The 23,143-nt window shown below is 34.6% G+C and overlaps 1 protein-coding gene across 1 annotated transcript; it reads left to right on the top strand.

The window, feature by feature from the left end:
- Nucleotides 1-19,312: 19,312 nt before the first annotated feature.
- Nucleotides 19,313-21,361, top strand: LOC109013414 (CBS domain-containing protein CBSX5-like). Its single transcript, XM_018995500.2, has 2 exons — nucleotides 19,313-19,777; nucleotides 20,180-21,361. Exons 1-2 carry the CDS (start codon nucleotides 19,419-19,421, stop codon nucleotides 21,033-21,035), a joined length of 1,215 nt encoding a protein of 404 aa, XP_018851045.1. The 5' UTR covers nucleotides 19,313-19,418; the 3' UTR covers nucleotides 21,036-21,361.
- The last annotated feature ends 1,782 nt before the right edge of the window (nucleotides 21,362-23,143 follow it).

Below are 23,143 nucleotides of genomic sequence, written 5' to 3'. Positions count from 1 at the left end.
CCTACTTTATACTTTTCAATAAACTCACAAAATATTATTGTTTACATATTATCTCAAACTCATAAAAATGCATTTCAATGAAATTTACAAAATATTACTGTTTTCAAATCATCTAAAATTACTTCAGCATCCAAATCTAGCTAGAGACTTCAAATCGAATCAAATTATATCGCTGTCACAGACTCACATTAAGGAACAGAATTTCTTTTATAATTTGAGTCTTTAAACAGGCTCCATGGGTCAAAGAAGCTGGGCCCTGCTTCTGCTCTATTTCAGCTGAAAATGCAAAGAGGAATGGGGCCGGGCCTGCAGTGACAAGTTTCTGGTTACAGCTTGCACTAGGCATGTTACTGGCTGACCAGTGGTGTGCCGTGTGCATAACAATTGAGCTGAAGCTATAAGGTATTCGGAAATAAGGGCCTGATTCATTAGGCTGCACAGGCTTAGATAAGGAGTCTTCTGCTAGTGTACTTATATTAAAAGATAGTTCAAGAGAAAATGCCAATACTTCAATTAAAAAAATAAATAAATAAATAATCTATGAGATGAGAAGATTAATGACAAGAATTGAAGGTGCCCAGAAAGCTATGTGCTGTAATAACAGTCCTTACTTGTCTAGATTGGAGAACGAGCCATAAACAAGTGTTGAAGTTTCTTGTCCGTGACGAATGGAAATACGCATTAAAAAAGAAAAATTTCTTCGTGGAGGACAGGACATATGGGCAAAGTAGGCCTAGGCCTTAGAAAGCGGTCCAAATAGGTTGTAGCCCATGAAGCAAGACTGAATCCTGGGAGGCCCTTGCTCATCGTGCAAGTGCACTCGAAAAAGGACTAGAAATTTAAGGTTTTAATTCCTCTTCCAACACATGGAGCAGGCACTCCATTTCCGACGACCCAAGATTGGACAGCACTTGCTTGTCCACCGACAAAGTTGGTAGCTTACCGCTCACCCAAAATCATGGAAGACAACGACACTGACCAAAAAAACACAGATGATCGCAACGAGTGAGATCATATTCAGCTATTTAAAATTTTTTACGCCACGCATCATTCACATAATATAATTTTATTTATAATATTTAAATTATAAAATTTATTTTTTAAATTAAATTACATCACATAAATAATATATTACGTAAAGACGTTGAGATAAAGTACGAAAAGTATGAAATCATAAACCTAAGAAACAAAAATGGCCGTAGAAAAATAGACGTAAAACAATAATAATAAGGAATAATAATGTTGGCAACGCCGAGGAGGGAGTGAGTACTGAGTAGTCCCGTCGACAGAAGTTGGCGAGCTTTATCTATCAAGGTACACTGATTAACGGAGGAGCAGGTCCTAAAAGTAGATAAGTTGCCTCTCATTTCAGCATCCCTTGTCGTTGTACGCAGCAGGCAGCAGATGTAGAGTCCATTACCAGACAACCTTATGTTTCTCTTTTGATACTTATCTGTGACATGTGAGACGTACGGTCCATTGAGAGACAGCTCATTTTTTGTTGTCTCTATATGCAAACTGGGGAGTGGAATCATGCGCAGCCTGTCAATACCTTTATTTTTTTTTTTTTTTCTTCTTTTGACCTTTTCGAATTTTTTTACGTGCTAATTTTGGATCATTGTGAATTCTGAACTAGTGTGAGCTGCTTCTGGCATTTCGAGTCATTCGATCGGATCGGCTTGAATTAATTTAATTGTGTTATTGTTTTAATACTATTATTTATTTATTTCGTATAATATCAAATGAATATAAAGTTATTTATTATTATTATTATTATTTATTTATTTATCAATAATTTGATGGTATGTCCAAAAGTTATAAAAGTAGGATGCTTAAAAGATTATGAATACATTTTTCAAAATAAAAAAATAAAAATTATGAATTCCACGAAATATATAGATGCTAATTAATATATATGGTTTGTTATGATCATTGTATTTTCATCCATTTATATTCGCTGCTATCTCTGTGGTCCAATTAAATATCCGAGCAAATGGGCTGGTGATGGGTCTCTTTCTAACTAATTAATAAACAACGTGAGAGAAATATCAGACCATATATATTATATACATTATATGGGTCGATTTTAAAAATTAAAGGAGATTATCATGCTCAGCTAGCGAACAAAGAGAATAACTGCAAGCCAGCCTTTGATCTATGGAACTGATTATATATCATTTAATTGGTCCAGATATAAAGTATAATATTGCTTATACAAATATTAAAGGATATTCTCTTCTTCTGTACATGGAAACAGATCGAACATCATATATATATATATATATATATATATATATATATATTATATATGCTTTGCATGTTTTGATTTTGTATTCTTTATTGTATTGCATGCCTTTGGTAAAACATCAGCTGGCATTGACTGTAGACAAGTGGGAGAGATTTTCCTAGCTAGTATAACCTATAGGAATGGCATATTTATTTTGGATGGAGTACTCGGTAGCTCAAATAACGATGAGCGGGTCATTTTCCTTTTTTTAATTTTTTTTTTATTTTTAAAAATGGGCAAGAAATGGTCAAGACTAATAAAAAGAGTAGCTGAAAATGATGATCTGATTCACAGTATATATGATATGAATGCATGACTCGACGGAGCAGAAAAATTACTCTATATATTTTTCTCTCTCTCTCTCTTGCATGTATGTATACTTTATAATGGATTTGAATATATATTGGAACAATTGGTCACAAAAGGGAACAAGCAAGAGTTTGCATGCACCTTCCCCATCTTGATCCGGCATTTAATTTCCTTCAGAATGGGGGCATTAATTTAAGGTCCCCAGGTCAGGCCAGCCGGTCCATGCATTTATATATTATATATATATTATATATATATATATATTTATATATGCCTTGATGACCTCCTTTACGCGTATCAAAAGCCAAAAATATTAAGCCACTCCCCTCCCCATCGGCTGGCCGCCTGCTGCCTAGCTAGTTAGGCCAAAAGTACTGCAACAACCCACATCCCGGCCGCCGTTCAAATCTGAAGTCTTTAATATATAGGTCAAAGCCCAAATTAGAGTGTTAATATATATATATATATATTTGTAATTATTTATTGGAAAAAACACGATTTATTTACACTACAATTTGAATTAATTAAATATATATAATATATACCCATGCAACTTCATATATATATGGGAGTTGTTCAGGCAGCGGAGCGGAGGAGCAGCAGCAGTACTACCGCATGACCCAGTTTAAAAGGTCAATTTCTTCTGATGTACGTGATCGACATATAACATCATGAAATGCGTTAAAAGTTTGTATCATTTGGCCTAGCGATTAATTTGGTGTTGCTGTTGTGCTCTTTAAGTAATATCTATATATTTAATTGTATTTACTTATTTCTTTATCTTTGCAATTGATCATTCTGTACTCACTCTTGATCATAACTAGTTATACTTTACTTGATTTATTTGCCTGGCCTCCACAAACTCATGTAACTACTAATTGAGCTAGCTAGCATGCACACCTATATATATATATATATTTGTAATTAATCGTTTTCTTAATATAAGTGCTGTTAAAGAGAATTTGCAGTACCTGTTTTTTCTCTTTTTTCTTTCTTTTTTTTTTTTTTTAGTCTAATATATAGCTAGAAGAATTCTGCCAAGCAATCTTTTGCCTCAAATTAACGTTACCAGAAAAACATATAAAAGCTTTAGGAAACGTATTAATATCATGTTATAAATTAATTAATACAGTCAAGTGGTGAGAATTTTTTATTTAAATAAATACCATGAGATTATGAGAGGAACGTGTCTTTTATTTTTTTAGTGAGAGTACTACGAGAGGATCGGCATATAATATGAGATATATTATCTTTTGAGTTTTTTTTTACCCTTAATTAGGATATATATATATATATATATGGAGTTTTATTTCTAATGAAAAACTTGAATACAATGATAATTGTTTTTTTTTTTTCCAAAAAAAAAGTAGTACATTAATGCTATTCGATCTTTTAATTATAAGCTATTTTGCAAAAATATCAATCTATTTAAAATATTATATATATTATGAAAAATATTGTAAAAAATGATGTGTTTATCAATATCTAACACTAGTACTGAAAATTTTTGATGGAATCCAGTGAGGAATATTGCTCCGGAAAGATGCCCATTGCCAAGTGCAGGGCGGTACCAGTACGTACCCCTGGCCGTGTTACGGATATCGAATAAATATGCGTGCGTCGAGCACGTGGCGGGTCCTACTGGATATCATGTCGTTTTCCTAGTATTTAAAAGATCCAGCCCTGTCGTTTGACCTTGAAAGGCAATCGGGAGGATCGAAAGGGCAGCAACAACAAAGCAAGGCACGTTTGTACGATGTGCACATGGGTGAGTGATGAGGGAGGGGAAGTAACATTAAACATTTTAATTGTGGGCCTTTGGTTTTGTGTGGAAACCCAATCTTCAGTTATTAGTCATAGTCTGGTGGGCTCGACCGCATATTAACACAGATAATTTAAACAGATCATCGAGGAGAAAGTTGGTGTGATCACAGCTTCACACATTCTGAAAAAATAAATGAGAGTTCAGTCTTTTTTACGAAAACAACATCTTATAAAGAAATACAATAATATTAAAAGATTTGACATGATTCTGTTTCTAGATATTCCCTTTTTTGTTTTTTAGTTTCTTATCTTGTAATTCAACGTGACTCGGATTTTGAATTGTATATTCTCCATCTTACCGGTTGAATTAATTAAGAGGATTTGAATCTCAAACAACATCCTATAGAGAAATACACATTTACTTGTTAAAAAATAAAGGATATTAAATTATTACAAGTTAAAGAACTCATGTTACCGTCGTATCCTTGCATTTCCTTCAAATTCTAGCTTTGATATATTTATTGTTTCTCTCTCTTAAAAGCTGAAGAAAGAACAAATAATTAATAACTAGCCAACAAAGGTAGTCACTTTTTACCCAAAGTGATCAGAAGATGCTTTAACCTTGAACTTCAATATATAAATAATTAGTACTATAATTAGGCTTCAAATGGTTATTGAACTCAACTTCAGTTTAATTTTAAGTTGAGTCTAATATTTAAATATTTAATTTTTAAATTATTAAATTCATCACAACTCAAAACATTTTTACACATGAGGCCTACAACATTTTTCAACTTAAAACATTTTTATACGTGGGAATCACAATATTTTCTAATTTTTTATAAAAAGTAAGACTAAACTCATCTTATTATCCAAACACACTTTAAACTCAATTTAGATAGGTCTCACATAATTCTTTTTACTCATTTAATTCACTACTACTCATAAAAAATCCAACTCAACTGAGCTCAATTCAACATCCAAACACAATCTTAAAAACATTATCTAAACCTGAAAAATCTCTCTCTCTCGGGGCGATAGGATAGGTATGATAGGTTTCACATTAATGTCCGACTCCTCGCGATGGGTATGGATCATAATCAACACAATAAATGATCAGGCATATGCACAGCATGGGATATTTACACATTATATATCCTTGTTTGGTAATTGTAATGTTCTTCGAGAGACTTCATGACATTGGTTTGGCATGGTCAGTGCAGTGACTACAGTCGGCATGATCCGATCGATCGCGGCTGCATGCAGGCCAGTACTGATCATCTCTGCCTGTCTACCATCCACATGATGACCAAGACCCAATTACCCAATTGAAAGAAAAAACAAATATATTTATACTTCATGATGACTTAAACTAATTAAAGCATGCATCTTAATTTAAAACCATGCATTTTCTCTCTATAAAATTATGGTCCCCATGATGATCCCTAAAACTTATAAGACCCTAGCTAGCTAGCTAATTATATATATATATATATATATATATATTCTTAATTGGATAAAAAACAAATGGATATGGTAATCTAATTAATCGTTCCATCACTTTGATCATGACTTTCTCTAAGAGCAGTACGTTTAATTAAATAAGGAGAGTATGAATTAAAGCACACCATAAATAATGAATGGCAGTAATGTTTATCATGAAGTATTATCACATCATGATGATAATAAGGAGCTGCTAGCAATCCTTTCTCCATCAAATCGTGGCCCCATCCAACCTCTAAAGTCTAACCAATTCCTGATCTTGGAGCCTAGCTGATCACTTGTAACCTTGCATGTGTGAGTGTGACGGCCCCACTATTTCCATAAATCTAAACCGTCCATTTACAGATTTGGTTTCCCGATTGGTAGATTTTTTCGACTTTTATACGTCATCTTGTGTCTTGTTAGCTATTCTTGTAACATAAATGGACCACGTACGATAATGTCCATATGTGCTGCATAGTCATGGACGTCATTTTCAGGACTCTAAATGATAATGTCCATATACTACTAGATCAAAAACTAGCTAGTAGATGAGCTACGGACGGACGATTAATGGATCAACATCGACGTTTATAATTTTTTTCATCTGAATATTTTTTATAATTCGAGATTTGAATCCAAGACTCAATTAATCATGATCACACCAAAATTCTAAAAGTTGTACTCTAATATTTAAGTTGCTCCTTTTATAAAAATACACATGAAATCAACACCCATTTTAGCACGCGAGACTACTTCTCTAGCTACAAAATGGTTGCGATTTTAAGTAATACGCCTAGCTAGCTGCCAAGTAGTACGTACTCATGTGTACACCACCGGGGTCATGACGGCTAGCTAGCTATGATATATAATGGGTCAATACGGCCAAATAATTAACAGGAAGTACCATGTGGAAGAACCAAAGTTGAGGCGGCTCAAAAAAAAAAGAAAAAAGAAAAAGAGACGACGATCGACCACGTGGGATGACCTGGTACGTAATTCATGACAAGGTTGATGGAAAGGAAGGGTTTCACAAGAGGTTAATGTCGGTCGATCATGATCATGTTTTGCATGCACTATACTATAAAATTTAAAGCGTGTTAGCTTGTAGTACTACGTACTACTTGTACACGATTATTAGTTTGTTAAATTTTTAACTAGCGCTAGCTAGCTAGCTACTACATCATAGAAAATTAATATTTAATAATAATATCATATATATATATAAATCATTCATAAATTGCAAAATTAAGACGTTATTATGCTTATAATTAGTACGTACATCTTGAAATTAAAAAACTAGACGTTATCCCTTCAAAAAAAAAAATAATAATAACGCCATTGTTTTAAAAATAGAATTAAAAGCCATAAACGCATGCATGAATATCGGGTTCCTAAATTAGAGTGATAAATTACGTACGTACAACTTCAGTGTGGATAATTAATTTTAGCATTTCAAAGCTTGAAATTCGAAACCCAGATTTCGTTATTTCTGAAAAATAAATCAGAGAAATATTTTAAAGCTTAGAATTGAAGCGGAATTAATTAAGTTTTACATGAAAAGCCCGCACCCCATGCATGCAGGTACAATACATGCAGGCCTCCTAGCAGGACTAGTACTGTGGTAATTAGTCCAACTAATAACCGTTAAATGATTTGAAAATCGTGGTTATAGATCAAGTACTACGTAGTACTTACAAATTAAGAGGTTGAATATATATACTAGATGATTATCATCGTGCATGATGATGAAAAGGCTCGGGGAATCTTTTAAAAGATTTAAGTTATTCTATTTTTAAGTCAGTGTGTAAAACATATCATCCATATCACTTAAGTTATATTAATATTTGATTTTTAATAATTAAATTTTTATTTTCAAAATCAAATTATATTATGTAAGCAGATGTCACGCTTTCTTATTGACGTTTGACCTTCGATGTAAAAATTGTGGGTTAAAATTTATTGCCACGGTTTTGAGCTATATTGGGGCGAATATTTGTCGCCACAAAAATTGGTGTTTGTTATAGTGACACCAGTTTAAGAATAGAATTTTTCTTGTTTGAAACCCAATTACTATTGCACCATAAATTTGAAAACGATGCTGCATAGCCTGATCTCTAACACCATCAATGGTAAAAAAAAGAATGTTAGTTCATATATATAAATTGTTATAAAATCTTTTTGATTTTGTATAAAATAGAAATTCAAGAATCTCAGTTTGATATCAACCACAGCCAGAGAACCAACAGTATCACAAGAAAAATACTAGATTACAAATATAGAACAATATAGAATACGAATCAACAAGAATATAAAACAGTTATCAAAAGAAAACAAGAAAATATGAACTGTAAAGGAAATAAGGAAAGAACGCAACCGATATATATGGTTCGACTCTAATGGTCTACGTCCACGGTAGGAATGACCTTAGAGATCTTTATTGGTGATCAATACTTCACAGAGAAGCCTCAGTACACTTTAGAGTTACAAATCTCTCTCTCATTTTATTAGAAATCGCACAGATTTCTTCTATAAGAGAAAACCCTAAGAATCGCCCCATCTCTGCCTCTCAAAACAACCATAATGTACAAAATGAACTCGATTAGGGTTTATAACGTATAACAATGAATATATATGGTGCAACAGATGCAAACACGTGTAGTAATCCAACGACTCAACAATTTACTTCTCAGATGCAGTCATGGACCTCTCACGTGATTCAAGCAACTCAACCTTAATTACTTCAAGGGTCCAGATTGTACCACATCAGATTTATTTATTCACATAAGAATAAAACACATTAGTAAATAAACGGCATCAGATAAATGTATTGACATACATATTACAATTCTCCACCTTGACAAAACATTTATTTGCCAAAAGTTCATTTAATCATCATCGTTGGCTCATTCTTGCATTGTTCCCTTAATGGGAACTAACTCTAGACTCCATACCAATTAAGTTCAGACAGTGTCTGAACTTAGACCAAGGGACAAACTTGGTCATCATATTTGAAGGGTTATCCTCAGTTGAGACCTTTTCCACACCTACAACCTTAGACTCTATAACATCCATAACAAAGTGAAACCTTATGTCAATATGCTTGGACCTTTCATGAAAAACTTGGTTTTTAGTTAAGTGCAGCTCTAATTATCACAGTATGTTGCCATTAAAAAATGTTTAACTCACTTGCAATACTTTTTAATCATATGGCCTCTTTATTGGCTTTTGTCAATGCTATATATTTAGCTTCTGTGGTGGACAAAGCCACCACAGATTGTAAGTGTGATTTCCAGCTAATAGCTCCCCCAAAAGTAATAAACACATAACCAATTAAGGATTTCCTAGTGTCTACACTCCCTGCAAAGTCAGAGTCTACAAAACCAGTCAGTTCACAACCCTTTTCAACTTTATTCCCAAAACTGAGACCTAAGTTAGTAGTGCCTGCAAGATATCTTAATACCTATTTAATGGCATGCCAATGGTCACAACCACCAACAGAGGTGGCAGCAGACAGATGCAAAGGGTGGTGACAGGGATGAAGCTTGTTTAGGAGAGAAGGTGGATAAGGAGGATACTAAGGTTGCTATGAAGGAGTTTCATATTGTGCAGAAGATGGATAAGGAATCTAGAGTAATTGGTGGAGACCAGTCAAAAGAAGAGGATGTAGGCAAAATGGCTATAGCTGTGAAGGATTCCTATAATCATGGGAGTTTCCAAATGGCGGCAATGGAGAGTAGACCATCTGATGTGGAGTAGATAGCAAGCCTATATGGGGTATACTGATTGCCATATGGAGTTGGAAACTTCCAAAATAGATTTGGGAAGTCTTTCCAAAACAACAATACTTCCCAAGCCTGCTGGACCTCAAGAGAAGGGTGAGTCTGCTGAGGTGTCTTTTAGTGGTGGTAGTTCCTTTGTTCAGAGGACCTTAACAAGATTGTCATTAATGATGAGAGGACTAAGGTTGATAGATGGAAAAGGAGGGCTTGAGGAAGGGATGCTTTAATAGGTGAAGTTTCAGGTGGTATTCTTGCTGACATTTCTAATGACCAACATAGAATAGGCAGCAAGAGGGAGAGCACAAGACGGGGCAAGGGTGTAGAGCCCGATCCTAAGAAGTTTGGTGGTGAAGTGGAGATTGAGAATCAAAATTCAATGGTAGAGGCTAGTTACCAATCCTGCCAATATCAATGAGTCTCCTACTGTGGAACTGCCTAGGGCTTGAGAACCCTCGAACAGTTAGAATCCTTAGACAAATGACTAAGGAAAAGTGTCCCCACTTGATTTTTCTTGTGGAAACTAAGTGTAATACTAGTAGGATGGATGAGGTTAGAAGACCTTTGGACAGTTGTTTTGTTGTGGATAGAGTGGGGCTCAATGGGGGCACTACTTTGCTTTGGAAGGAAGGTTGGGAGTGTGAAAATTACCAACTATACACGATGTCACATCAGTGCAGCTGTGCAGGGGGGAAGATGGTCCTATACGAAAGTTTATAGGTTTCTATGGACATCCAGATACAGTTAAAAGGAGCAGCAGTTGGCAACTTGTAAAGATGCTCAAACCTTCTTCATCAATGGCATGGTTGTGTGCAGGTGACTTCAAAGAAATCTTGCATCAAAGGGAGAAGATGGGAGCTGCTATCAGGCCCTACAAATAGATTGAATGGGAAAACTTAAGTAATAAATTTCTTTTCGGAAACATATATAGAATTATATCATATTAATATAAAAAGTAAAATTATATGGAGGTGAGAGAGAGACGTTGTAGATGGCCTAATTGCCTAAATTTAGGATTTTTGACTATGAAGCTGAGGTCCAAAGCATGTTAGTGATTCTCGCATGAGTGAGAATCATGATGAGTGCATATATATACGAGACAGTTGTTGCGTAGATCGAGTAGGGTCACATGATCGAGACGGTCATGTTGAAGCTGCAATCGCCACGAACTTTGAATTTTGTATGCATGTTGATTATCATCGTGAGTTGACTAAGTTGTTTGTTTCGAAATAAATACACATTATATATACCATATATCATTAGGTGAAGTAGCACGTAGGAGCCCACAAGTGTGTGTAACGACACGTGGTCCCTCAGATGAAACTAGTGAAAGAGCTATTCATAGAAAGGGTAACTTGTTTTGTTCGCGCATATAGTGGTAATTAGCAACTTAGCGGGTGGTTGAGAATGATCAAACTTGAGAGCAAAAAAGAGAAAAACTAGGGAAAATGAGGATCAAGACAATGAAGAAAAAGAAAAGAGAAGAAAAGAAAGTGAACTAACTAGCATAGGATTAAGGAGGGGAGAGGAAGGATCACTCCCTCAAGTCGCCGTGGAAAGGATTAAAGGAATGATCTCCCTAAAGAGGTGAATATGTAAATATTGAAAAATATTTATAATTTTAAGGTATGTAAGTTTTTCGTACTTCTTTTAAAAAAAATAGACAAATATGATATTTACATGAAAAAAATTATTTTTTTAACAGTAAATCTAACTTTTCTTAAAAAAAAGTGTTCGAATCTTATATATCTTAAAATTGTATTCAGCGTTACCTTTTTATAAAATGTTCTCTGTGTTTTTTCTCATAAAATGGACGCTTAAATCATCTCTTGAGTATAGAGTCACACCACAAAACTCAAAGGATATAGCGCTCGAATGGCTATATTCAATTAATCTCATCTTATCCATCTCCATATCTTATTCACGGTGGACTTTTTTGAGAACCTGATTCGTTAATAAAAAAAAAAAAAAGGGCATGAGAACAATTTCACTCCCCTTTTTCATTCTCTCTCTTTTTAACTTCTACTAAGAGTTTATTTTCAAACTAGACATGATGTTTATTTGTATTTTATATCATTCAATAACAATTTAACACGTAGATAATTTACAAAACCAATAATAGGTGCGAGTTTGAACGAATCATTTATCCTTTGAAACTCCTATTTTCCTTCTCTCTTCTCCCCGCTCCCCCGATGGTACCCTATCGTCTCCCTTTCTCCGGTGGTCTTGATGCCGGAAGTGCTTTCATAACACAGGAAACCAAATGAGATATTTTTTTCCTAGAAATAATTAGTGGGGACCTAGGCCATGATTTCGATTCATCTTGATGTGTGAGTTGGCCATTAAAGAACTATAAAAAAAAGAAAAGAAGAAAAAAGAAAAATGTACAAAAAGAAAAGGACCGTGGTTAGCAACCTAGCCTAGTATTAGTTGAAACTTTTTCCTCTAACTACGGATTGCTATAGGGCTGAATCGTGTGCTATATTTATAGGGCGGTTGAAGCTTGAACCTAAATTGCAGATTTCATTTCGCTGATGTTGAAGTGGAGTCTCAGTTCTTGTTGATTATTGTCCTTGGTTGACTTTTTGGACCAGTTTTGGCTTATTGTAAAGGCTTAAATGTACAGTTGATGGGCTGTTTAATTTATCACGTAAGCATTCACTGACTTATGCATATATATATATATATATATATATATACAAAGATATATATATATATATATATATACAAAGTCATATTTATATAATGAATTTAAATTCTTTTACATGCATCTTCATATTTTTTTATAATTATAAATATTGTCTATACAAATTTAGAGATTCACTATTCACTCTTTAAATATTATATTACTAATTATTTCTCTCTCCTCTCACTCTCTCACAATCATTTCATCTTCTCCTTCCATCAACAACACAATAAATTTTCACCTACACATTCATTTTATTATTATAATATATTATATATTTATTTTTTATTTTATTATATTTTATATTATTAATGTCAAATGTATGTAGTGGATACTAATTGTAAAATATATATAAAAAAAAATTGATTTTAGAAAAAAAGTAATAATAATAAAATAATATTTTATTATTATTTTGTCTTAAATATAAGCCAATGTGAAAGTTTTACTTGAATGGCAAAATGGATATGCAAAAGAGGTGATTTTATATATGCATATACATAAACCAATGTTAATGCTCTTAGCTTACAGAGAGATCAACTGAGGAACAGAGAGAGAGACATGCGTTGCAAGATCCCGCTAAAATCAAGGAAGGTACACAAAGATCTCTGCCTCGGCCTGAGGGCCATCGACTAAGAGCATTCTCATTGGGTTCCCCATAAATTCTCCATAATTTAACTAAAAATCACATTTTCTAAAAGTTTTTCTTAAATTTTATTCATATTTTAAAAACCTCCTACATCTCATTCTCCATCTCTATCTCTATTCTATTAAATAATATTTCTCTATTATTTTTTTATTACTTTTTTCTCTAACTTCAATTTACAATATTAACTACTAATTCTTTTGTCTTATTATATTCTTTTCAAATATCACATTCTACTAAATACTTATACGATTTTGACTACCAGATACAGTATTATTTTTCAAACCAAAATCCGTATTGTAAAAATAGTAATTTTTTTGAATATGTGAATTTTTTTTTATTAATTTCTGTAACGGTAACATTTTTTCTCATTTGTAAGATTTTGAAGACTTTATCAAAATCTATCAATTTGAACTCCTACCTCTAACGGTAACTGAATTTGTTTTTTCTCTAACGGTAACTTTTTTTCTTCAGTCTCAAACGGTAACATTTTTTGTCCTATATGTAAATGTAACTTTTTCCTCTATAAATACGCATTCTGTCTTTATTCACATTCTCACTATCTCAAGTCTCATTTCATCTAAGGAACATAATTTCAACAGTCTCCCTTGATCTCCCACTCCCTTCATCAAATGGCTCGTACCTTCTTTCGCAAATTCCTAACATACTTATCCTCTGAAGATGAGTTAGATGATGTTCTTAATGACGAAACCGATGGACAGTTATCGAGGCATCGTGCCAATCGCCAACGCAATAAGTTTATTCGGCGTAATCATATTCAAGGGCACGAACACCTATTTCGCGATTATTTCGCAGAAAATCCAGTATATCCCTCAAATCTATTTCGAATGAGATTTTGGATGAGTCATCCCTTATTTATCTGTATTCTAAATGAGGTAAAGTCTTACGAGCTGTACTTCGTCCAGAGAAAAGATAATGCCGGAAGTCTCGATTTATCTTGTATGTAAAAGATAACCGCAACACTTAGAATGATGGCGTATGGGGTTACTGAAGATTTTATGGCTGAATACATACGTATTGGTGGAAGCACAGCAATGTAGAGTATTAAAAAATTCTCTGAGACAATAGTAAGTATTTTTTCAGATGAATATTTTTGGTCTCCAAATGTCAATGATATTGCTCGATTGCTTACGGTTGGTGAACAACGGAGATTTCTAGGAATGCTGGGAAGCATTGACTGTATGCATTGGAAATAGAAAAATTGTCCCGCAGCTTGGAAATGTATGTACTCCGGCCACATTCGTGAATCAACTATTATTTTATAAGCAGTTGCTTCATATGATCTCTAGATATAGCATGCATTTTTTTGTATGTCCAATTCACATAACGACATTAATGTGCTAGAGAGAAATTCTATTCTCACAAAACTTGCCTAAGGGAGTGCTCTTGCAGTCAATTACACAATCAATGACAACCACTACCAGATGAGGTATTACCTTGCAGATGGTATTTATCTCAAGTGGTGAATTTTTGTGAAGACGATTTCATCACCACAAGAGAATAAGAAAAAAAACTTTGTGAAAACACAATAATCCGCAAGAAAAGATGTCGAGCGTGCATTCGGGATACTTCAATAACGATTTGCAATCATTCATGAACCTTCGCGAATGTTCAAAGTCAAGGAACTAATAAATATAATGAGGGCATGTGTTATTCTACATAATTTGATCATTGAAGACGAGCGTGATGATAGTGAGGGTCCGAACATTGAGTTTGATAAACTTGATGATGAATTCCAGGAACTATCGCACAATCATACAACTGAACTTATAGACTTCATCCGGCGTCATCATCATATTAGAGACACATCGGCACATCATCAGCTCCAAGCAGATCTAATTGAACATCAATGGCTATTATATTCCCAACAGTAGACATGTCGCATAATTGATTGGTATTTCATTCATGTTATAGTGACTATATTTGAGTTAATCAAATTTTAATTCGTATTTCCTTCATGTTAATATAAACTATATTTGAGTTAATTAAATTTCCTTTTATATTTCCTTCATGTTAGTAGTGATTATATTTGAGGTAATCTGTAATAGTTTATGAAATTGTAATAGCCAATTTCCTTGTTTCAAAATATCAGTTTACACAGCCTAAATTAAAAATTAAACTGTCTTAGTATTAATAATATTGTCATCCATCATTGTCTAAAACAAAAAATAAATAAAGAAATAAACTTTTTAGAGAAAAAGTTTATCAATCCAAATGTCCAACATCATTGCGTCTCACCATGATTTCCTTCTGTAGTTGCTGGAAATATAACCGCTGCAGTCCTGGCATGACGCTCACGCCCATCATCATAATGAGCTAATTCGCTTCCTTCTTGGCGAGATCTAATTTCTCTGCCTCCAACCTCAGTCTTTCGTCCTCTTGACGGATTTTATTTAACTCTTTTTCCTTCTCATTTTCCATCTTTTCGGCGTCTAAACTCAGTCTTTCATCCTCAAGACAGATGAAGTTTAGCTCTTTTTCCTTATCATACTCCATCATTTCGGCATTGAGGCAAAAATACTCTTTTTCCTGAGCACATGACTCCTCCAAAAGATTATACTTCAGCTTATTGAGCCCAACAATCTCCTGTGCTGACGTGGCTTGGGCCTTTCGTTTTCCTTTCTCAGCTTTCCTTCCCATCAGTCGGTCCAATTCAATCACGTCATTATCTATCATATTATTCGCCTCGAGATCAAAAATTGAATCCACCATCGTGCCTGAACATCGAGTCGGAGTCGGGGACAGGGACATCGACTTCCTTCGCTTTGGGTCCTCCTTTGTCGAATACCAAATCTATTTAGGTTGGTCCATTAACAGGTGCCAACAATGTTCGAACTGAAAGGAGCATTTCTCTAGCGATGCATACATAACCTTGGCCTTGTCAACCTTGCATGTAAATAAAAAAAACTCTATGTTAAACCAATGTATAAAAAAATTAATTATTCATAAAATAAATAAGAGTATGGATATTCTATCTTATCTTGCTCGGTCATGCTACTTTGATTCAACCATTCAACTTGTGCTAGTTTCATATAAAATTTGTTTGTCGCATTTTGAATAACCGACCACCGATGTATTAAAGACTTGATGATCCAGTCATTTGTAGTTTCTTTAAATTGATGGAAGCATTTAAAAAAAATTTCTCAAAGTTGTGAGTGTTTTTGGTCTATTCCCTGAATGGCATCAAGACTACAATTAAGCCATGCAGAGACATGTAACTTGTCTTCTTCGAAGGTGAAGTTCACACCCCTGACTGATTTCTTAACGCTGATAAAATCGTTATGGGGTAGGGGTGGAGAGTCATCAACAGTTATAGGAGAGTTTCCACTTTGCCCACCTTAAATGGGGTCTAGTTGAGGATCTTCACTTAGGAGGTTGTTGAAGTACATATATCCAGGGTCCTGTGAATCTATCTCTAAAAATGTATTGAAATGTTAGACACGTAAGTATGAAGTTTGGGGTTTTTCCAATCGCCGGCTCAGGAACCAAATGGTGACATTTACAAAATTTGGCCACCCTCTCAAGGCTGCAACAACCGGTTGACACTACTTGTTGGTCATCCGGGTTACCTAGTCATTGAGGAAATGACCATAAATATCCTGTATTCCCACCAGGATTTGTCATCATCACAGTCGAGGGGGTTTAATTTACGAGTAAAATTACTCATCATCCCGACTTCTATCATCATTTCATCATCCTATGATGTGTAATTATGTGATTGAAAATTATTTATTATATTTCCCTTATGAACCTATCATCTAATACCACATCAAGGGGTGATAGGAGGAATATGAGAGTTAGGATGATGAATAGATTTTTTTTTTTTAATTTATACATTATTTTTTTATTACAACATAACTTTCTCAAACAATGACACAACAAAAAAACAATGTAACAAAACTGACTAATTCATATATTCACACAAAATAACAACCAAACAACAATGTAAATCACAATAATGCTAAATAAGAGCATTTCCATCAAGTTCCTTCATATCGAATTTATAAATAAATGGAGCTCAGAATAGTGGAAATATTGACAAAGTGCGTAAGCAAGGAGCCATTCACATCGAATGGCTGCAAAACCCCACCCGAACGTCCATTGTCTTTTCTGGAAAGTACCACAAACTGTAATATGACAATTTGGGTGATGATTACCCTGCCATATCGATGAGGCCCTATTAATACTTGTGAATTAACCTGCACTATAACACCATCATCACAGCCTAATAACAGCCCTTCCCCTAGAGATACGAAACAATGCAAAGGACCCAACAACACAGAACAAATTAATGAATGGATAACCACAAACAATGATAAATCACATTCCATAACCTCAAACTCCACCAAATTCTCCTCAAAACCAATAACTCACAAATTACATAACCATAAATTCCACCAAATTAACAATGAGGGAAACAAATTAAAAATAAATAAATATGTGTGATAGCATCATCAAATTCTCTGTAGCCAAACAGTCAACACAGACAATCACATTCACAGACAGAAACCCACCGCAGAGTATTCTAAAAAAGCCACAATCGCAAACCACAAACAATCGATCAACAAAATTGGTTTGACAACAATGAGAGAAACATATTTAAAAAAAAAAATCCGTGTGAAATTGCTCATCACTTTCTTGGCAACCAAATAGTGAACACAATCAAAAACCTAACACAAATCATCCTAAAAAATCCACAATCCCAAGCCTAAATGAATGTTTAGATCAAGAAAAAATGTTAGTTTCGCAATGAGAGAAACATAGTAATTAAAAAAAACAGAGATAATGCATCATCACTTTCTCGGTAGCCAAACACTCAAGAGAGTCAAAATAATACAGATAAATCAATGGCAATGCAAGAATAAAAATGAGAAGTGGTTTCCTCAAACAAAGCCCAAAATTATAAATCTAAACAAGAGTAAAAAAAAAATGCAAATCAGTGAATGCATTGCAAGCTTTCTCGGCAGCCAAACAGTGAAGACATCGCCGACCTAGAGAGAGAGTTGAAGATCTTCTATTGAAGCTTACCTTGATCATGGCGTCGAGAGGAATAAAAAGGGGAAGGGAGAAACATATAAGGAAAGAGATATTCTAAGAAAAATACAAGAAAATGAGGGAAAATAAAGAAAGAGAGAAACGGTTTTGATTTTGAAGAAACCGAAATCAAACTTACAAAAATTGCCAATGGAGAAGGGCTGCAATCGTTGGTAGTGTGAGGGAGGGGCCAACCGAGAGAGAAGAAGACGTAAGACGAAGAAGAAACCGAATGCGATGAGGATGCATAGTAGTTTCCCATATATGGGGAACGATTGTACACATCATAAACATAAACTGCAAAATAGAGATTAGGATGAAGAGGGTTTTTCTCCAAAACTGTAAAAGTTTTCCTAAATTATGGGATGAGGGAGAGATGGAGAACTCAATGAGAATGCTCTGAAGGAGGAAGATCTCCGCTTTGGCCTACGGCCATAGAGGAGAGAGAGAGAGTAGCTACACAAAGTTAATTTCCTACACACTTCTATTTTACACTTAAGCAATAGACATGTCATACATATATCGGAGGGTGTAAATTTGCGGTAATCACCGCATCCAGTCCCTAGCTACACCCTTCTACTAATTATGTAGTACCAATTATAATAGAGATGGTGTTGGGATTACTTACCCATCTCTTGATATTATTATATTAATAATAAAAGTAATGTTAAGTATAAATTTCAAATAAATAAGTTTCACATTATGTAGAAAATTGAATCCTACTAAAAAAATATTTTTTTACAATTTTTTTAGGGTAGAGTCAACTTTTTTATAAAAGGGATACTACTCATCATTCCATACTACATATTTTATATATTTTAAAAATTTTTATTTTTATTTTATTTTATCCTTACTAAATTAATTGAGTTATTCTACTTATCATCCATACACTACATACTTTTTATGAGAAAAAAATATATTAAATTAGGTGTAGTGTGTGGAATAATAAGTATAATTTTTCTTTTTATAAGAGATTATGTGTAACTTGTCTATATATAATAATAATAATAATAATAATAGTATTATATGCACGAGTTGCTTAAAAGAAAGACCTAATATATATAAAGTTGTTTAGCTATAATGACCAGAGAAAAAAGTGATCATTCAAATCTCCAAGCTGTAAGCCTGTAATTTAGGTAACATGTGATAAATATATAACAATAGAATATTACATAAAAATGTGATAGATATATATAACAATAGAATAATTGTAAATGGACCCATCACATTTTTGGTATCTTTTACTCTGCCCACGTTTGGCATCCAACTCTCTTATTGCCATCTTACTTATAAATACCCATCCCATTGCTACATAAAATCGCCACTACCACCGCACCAACTACGCCGAGCACCACCGTTTTCACACCCTCTAAGCTTTTTCCTGCTGATTATATATTTCTCTCTAGCTTTTGCATGGCAGTGAGCTTTTTGGCGAACGTGGTATCAGACCTCTGTCTCGGCAAACCAGCCCTGAGGTCCTTGCCCATCTCTGCCACCGTCGCTGACGCTTTGGCGGCCTTGAAAAATACCGACGACAACTTCATCAGCGTATGGGACTGCGTCGACCACTCGGCCAAGGTTGAGTTTGGTGACGACAACGTCGGCGTTGGCCGCGAGTGCCGTTGCGTTGGCAAGGTGTGCATGGTGGATGTGATATGCTATCTTTGCAGGGATGAGAATCTGTTGTCCCCTTCTGCTGCTCTGAAGGCGCCTGTTTCTGCAATCTTGCCAAAGATTCCTGGACTCGTGAGGCATCTGGAGCCATCTTCGAGGTACTTGATACAGACACTAATAATTTGGATTTTTCCCTATGCATTTTTTTTTTTTTTTTCTTTTGAGTTTGATCGTCTTTGCAGGTCACTATCTGGGTTTCCCTTTAATTTCAGTTTTAATATCTCCGTAGGAGTTTTTCATAATTTTAAATGCTCGTTTGAACTTGATAAGATGTGTTTATTCAACTGCTACCCGTGAAACTCAACCCAAGCCTCTTAATTTACAATTTTCAAATTATAATTCCTGAAAAATAAATCAGAACGTTGTTTCATTTCATCGTAACATTTCAGTTATGACCTGAATTGAAAGAAAGACGAAAGCAAATTGACCCAATTCAGCTTAGCCTCCCCTGTTTCAAACAAGCTCTGCAAAACGTGAATCTATTTTTCTTGTCTTTTCAGATTGTGGGAAGCCATCGATCTAATTCTGCAAGGAGCCCAGAACCTCGTGGTGCCGATACAAACCGAACTAAGCAGCTATTCAAGAAGAAAACAGCTCCAAAAACCCTCGACCACCGGCCCTACTACCATCCACAACGGCCGCGAATTCTGCTGGTTGACTCAAGAGGACGTGATCCGGTTCCTTCTCGGCTCCATCGGTCTCTTCTCCCCGCTCCCGGCGCTCTCTGTTGACACTCTTGGCATTATCACCACCGACATCTTAGCCATTGACTATTACTCCCCTGCCTCTTCGGCAATTGGAGCTATATCCCGCTCTCTCTCTGAGCAAACTTCCGTGGCTGTAGTTGATGGTGACGGAGGTTTGATCGGAGAGATCTCACCCTTCACCCTCGCCTGCTGCGACGAAACCGTCGCAGCAGCCATCACCACTCTATCCTCCGGAGACCTCATGGCCTACATTGATTGTGGAGGACCCCCGGAGGATCTAGTCAGGGTGGTGAAGGCGAGGTTAAAGGAAAAGAATTTGGAAGGCATGCTGGAGGAATTCAACATTCTAACAGCTTCCGGAACATCGTCGTCATCATCTTCATCGGACGAGGAGTCTTTGTTATCTACTTCAAGATCAGGAAGGTATAGCAGGTCTATGAGTTACTCGGCGCGGATGGTGAGGAGAGCGGAGGCAATAGTTTGTCACCCCAAGAGCTCTTTGGTGGCAGTGATGATCCAGGCAATTGCTCATCGTGTGAATTATGTTTGGGTTGTCGAGGATGATTGCAGCTTGGTTGGGATAGTGACATTCTGTAACATGTTAAAAATTTTCCGGGAACATTTGGAGACGATGGGATGGAAAGGTTAACTAGGAGCAATCGGGAGTAAAGTTTTGGTTAATCATGAAGGTGGGCCAGTTGAGATAAGGGGAGGATAAAGGTTAGGGAAAAAGTGCTGTGAATAGCAGACGTTTTTGTGTTTAAATTTTGATATTGGGTTGTGAAGTTGGGTCTTAGTTTGTAAGATTCGTCATGTGTCTTCTTCTGATCCTCCATTTCCACATTTTCAATCTTGCTTCTTTGTAGGGTTTTTTGTTATTTTAAGACAGAAAATCAGACATAAGCAGATTTGATTTTTTGTCTTCTTGTTCTTGTTTGGAAGTGTGTTTCCTTAATTAGCTCATGATTCTGTTTGGATGACTATGTCATGACTCTTGAGAATTGGCTTTGGATCAATAAATAAACTAAAGAGTTCTAATATGCGAATCCACATACATGTGTGGACACAATGATTTCTGGCTCACTGTCAAGGACTCTTTCATGGGTAGTTAGTTGTTCAAAGTCTTCATGACGATATATATACGCACATATATACATACATACATATATATATATATATATATATATAGACGGGATGAGATCAAGATGTACTTTTTTTCAAATGGCTTTGTATGATATGAAGGCATGCTCAACCTATGCAGTAATTCATCTATCATGAAGCAAAATTGCAGACACGTCGATATTGTTAGTGATGCCTCTGCTTCTTAATTGTAGTGTCCAGTTCCGTACCTTTTCCTCCATTATCAAGTACTGATCAAAGCAAAAATATATTAAATTTGATGGATGAAAGTGAAACAAAGGGAGTGTCAGGAATACTATGTTGGTTCGGATTCGGGAATGCCATTTCTGTTTGATTATAGGTTAATCTTGGGAAAGAGTGCAGCGCAGCGCTGTTGGCATTTTGGTTTGATTCGCTTGAGAAATGTGTCATCTAACATTATAAATATAAAGTCTCTTATTAATAAATAAAACTGCTTAAAAGTGTATTAAAATCTGAAATAAATCAATTCAATTGTTTGTTCAAATGCCATTGAATTTTTTCAACGTTCTCAGCAAACCAAACTGACATAGCTATAACTGAATGGCTGTTGAATTCAAAGGCAAACTGATTCGGGAAGTTACATTTTTCACCTACAAAACTACTAGTTCTTTTCACTTTGTACCAAGTTCAAAGTTCGAATTATCTATATTTTCCAAATTTATAATCTCTATTCAGATCCAACCATTAAAATCGCGTTACGTGATCAATTTTTGGTTCGTCTTAAGATCTTAATTACTGAAAGTGCAAATTGTTAATAGAATACAGATAGAAAGTTTTGGTTATTTCGGATGCAAGGTGAGAAACGTAAGATGGTAGTTTGTAGTAGAAAAGTGTAATTTTTCGAAATAATTAACAATTTAATAGGTTTTATTTATTTATTATTATTATTATATACAACGGAGGTGAAGGGTTTCGAATCTAAAATTTTTATATGGAAAATCAGGTCATATGCCATCAGGCAATTAAACTCTTGACAATTTAACATGTCTTTATTAGAAGTTATATTACCCACGTACCCAAGACTTTACTTTTAGTAATCTTAATTAATAATCTACATTGGTTTTGCTTTTCTTGTGTTTTGAAACTACCAATTGGTACCTTATAACCGGTAATTTACGAACTATTGTTAATGTTTAGGTTACATTATCAAGTTAAAGCTACCGATCCACCATGATTAAGAAATAATAAAATAAAAAAAACTCCGGTATCTATTTTTAGTTCTTTTGATGAGAAATATTTTAGTCAACGTGATTTGATGTAATATGTTATATTGTAAGTTATTTTTATCATAAAATAGATCTAATGAATCATATGAAATCATATCAATTTTTGAGTTTATTTTTATGTAATCATTTTATGTATATAGCACTTATCTTCTTTTAATCTAAGATAAATATGCATGTTCATTTTGTTGATATCATGGAGGATCCAAAGAGAAATTATGAGGAGAATAAGTACCAAATAAATTCTATACAAATTGAAATTCACATGAAAATATATTATACAATGACAATGAAATTAAACTTTGTTAGAAGATTTTACTAATTTTTAAATTATTTGTATTTTCCTTTGAATATATATTTGGAATCTGGAATT

This window comes from Juglans regia, chromosome 2 (assembly GCF_001411555.2).
Source record: "Juglans regia cultivar Chandler chromosome 2, Walnut 2.0, whole genome shotgun sequence".
Taxonomy (NCBI): Eukaryota; Viridiplantae; Streptophyta; class Magnoliopsida; order Fagales; family Juglandaceae; genus Juglans; species Juglans regia.
This window is presented reverse-complemented; position numbering and strand designations above follow the sequence as displayed.